At 60.1% G+C, this 1,626-nt stretch overlaps 1 protein-coding gene across 1 annotated transcript in view; it reads right to left on the bottom strand.

Moving 5' to 3' along the window:
• MRPL17 (mitochondrial ribosomal protein L17) overlaps nt 1–395 on the bottom strand; it is a 1,766-nt gene extending 1,371 nt beyond the window's left edge. Inside the window, exon 1 of the mRNA XM_019518280.1 lies at nt 351–395. Coding sequence (XP_019373825.1) covers nt 351–395 — 45 coding nt within the window. The remainder of the gene's footprint in view (nt 1–350) is intronic.
• Nucleotides 396–1,626: the final 1,231 nt, after the last annotated feature.

Raw genomic sequence — 1,626 nt, 5'->3', positions numbered from 1 at the left:
CCGGTGCACGCGCCCGTGCGAGATCGCCGCCGCCAGCGACAGCCTCATCTTGCGGCCCGGGCGGAAGTGGCGTCTGAGCCGTGCGCCGGAACCGGAAACTCGGCCGCGTCCGGTGTCGCGGGTCTGAGCCTGGCTGCATCTGCTTTTGGCAGCTCCGCACGAGCGGGATCACCCTTTTGGGTCCTCCTCCCTTCTCTCCCCTGTCGCCCCTTCCCTGATCAATGCGTCTGCACACTGGACTGCGTCCTGCTCCTAAGAGATTCCTTTTTCCCTGCTTCGTCTCTCCACGCTTAAAGGCTCCTCCTCAAAGCCGGCCTGGGGGTGAAAACGGACTAACAAAATGCCTTTACATTACTGCCCCTTTTCACTCCCCTGTTCGTCCTACTGGAAGCCATTGCGGTTTGTGCTCCTAAGTCACTCGGAGCGCAGCTGAGCCAGAGGCAGGGGGCCATCAGGAGGGCAGGGGTAGGCAACATTTTTCGGTCGGAGCGCCAAAAACCCCCACAATGCCTACCTTGGAAGGTGCTGGAGTGCCGGCATGCCAGAAAAACAAAACGAGGGCAGGGGGTACATGGCAGGATGCTCTGCGTGTGCCCCTTGCACCCCACCCAAAGCCCCTGCCTCTCAGCCCGGGCTCCTGGCTGGCAGCAGCTATCCAGAGCTGGGGCTGGCTGCAGCTGGGAGGCTCCAAACAGCTGTGCCGGGCTCCGGAGCCCCAGCATCAGCTCCATACATGTGCGTGCATCCTGCCTCAGAGAGGGCAGTGGGGGAGGGGCCTGAGGCCGCGCAGCCCCAGTCTCTGCCCCCACTCCCAGCACAGCGCAGTTGTTTGTAGCCAGCTTGGGCTCTGGGCAGCTGCAGCAAACAGTGGGCAGGCTGCAAACAGCTGTGCCAGGCTCCACAGTTCTGGTATCTCTCCATGTTGGCGGGGACTGCAAAGGTGCCTCGGGGTGGGGATGCTGCAAGCCCAGCTGGGAGCAGCCACAGTCTCCAGCAGCTACCCAGAGCTGGGGCTGGCTGTGGTGTGCCGAGCAAAATGGCCTCACGTGTCATGCTCAGCACCCCTGCTGTGGGTTGGCAACCCCTGCAGTACGGGAATGCCCTCCCCACAATCACAGGAGCTGCTTCAGACTGGACCCTGCTGCAGCCCTGCACCCAGGGATCGTCTCACAATCCCCACACTCACAGCAACATCCTCTGGAAGGAGCCATCTCCAAATTCTTATCCTTCACTTGCATGTTTCTGCAGTGCTTATACGTTTATAACTTCATTACTTTGTGTGCCCCTCTCAGCACTACCTTAGTTTTATAGTTTCATAGTTTCTAGGGTCAGAAGGGACCTGAGCAGATCATCTAGTCCGACCCCCTGCCATGGCAGGAAGAGCACTGGGGTCAAATGACCCCAGCAAGGTGGTCATCCAACCTCCTCTTAAAAACCCCCAGGGTGGGAGCCTGCACCACCTCACTTGGAAGCTGGTTCCAGACCCTAGCCGCCCTGACCGTGAAGTAGCACCTCCTAATGTCCAACTTAAACCTTCCCTCCGCCAGCTTGTGACCATTTTTCCTGGTCGCTCCTTGCGGCGCTCGGGGGAACAGGGACTCCCCCAGTGCCTGCTGATCCCCCCTA

The sequence above is a fragment of the Gavialis gangeticus genome, unplaced genomic scaffold (genome assembly GCF_001723915.1).
Source record: "Gavialis gangeticus isolate Ggan-Ray unplaced genomic scaffold, GavGan_comp1, whole genome shotgun sequence".
NCBI classification, from domain to species: Eukaryota; Metazoa; Chordata; order Crocodylia; family Gavialidae; genus Gavialis; species Gavialis gangeticus.
Note: the sequence above shows the minus strand (reverse complement) of the source record. Positions and strands in the feature narration are given on the sequence as shown.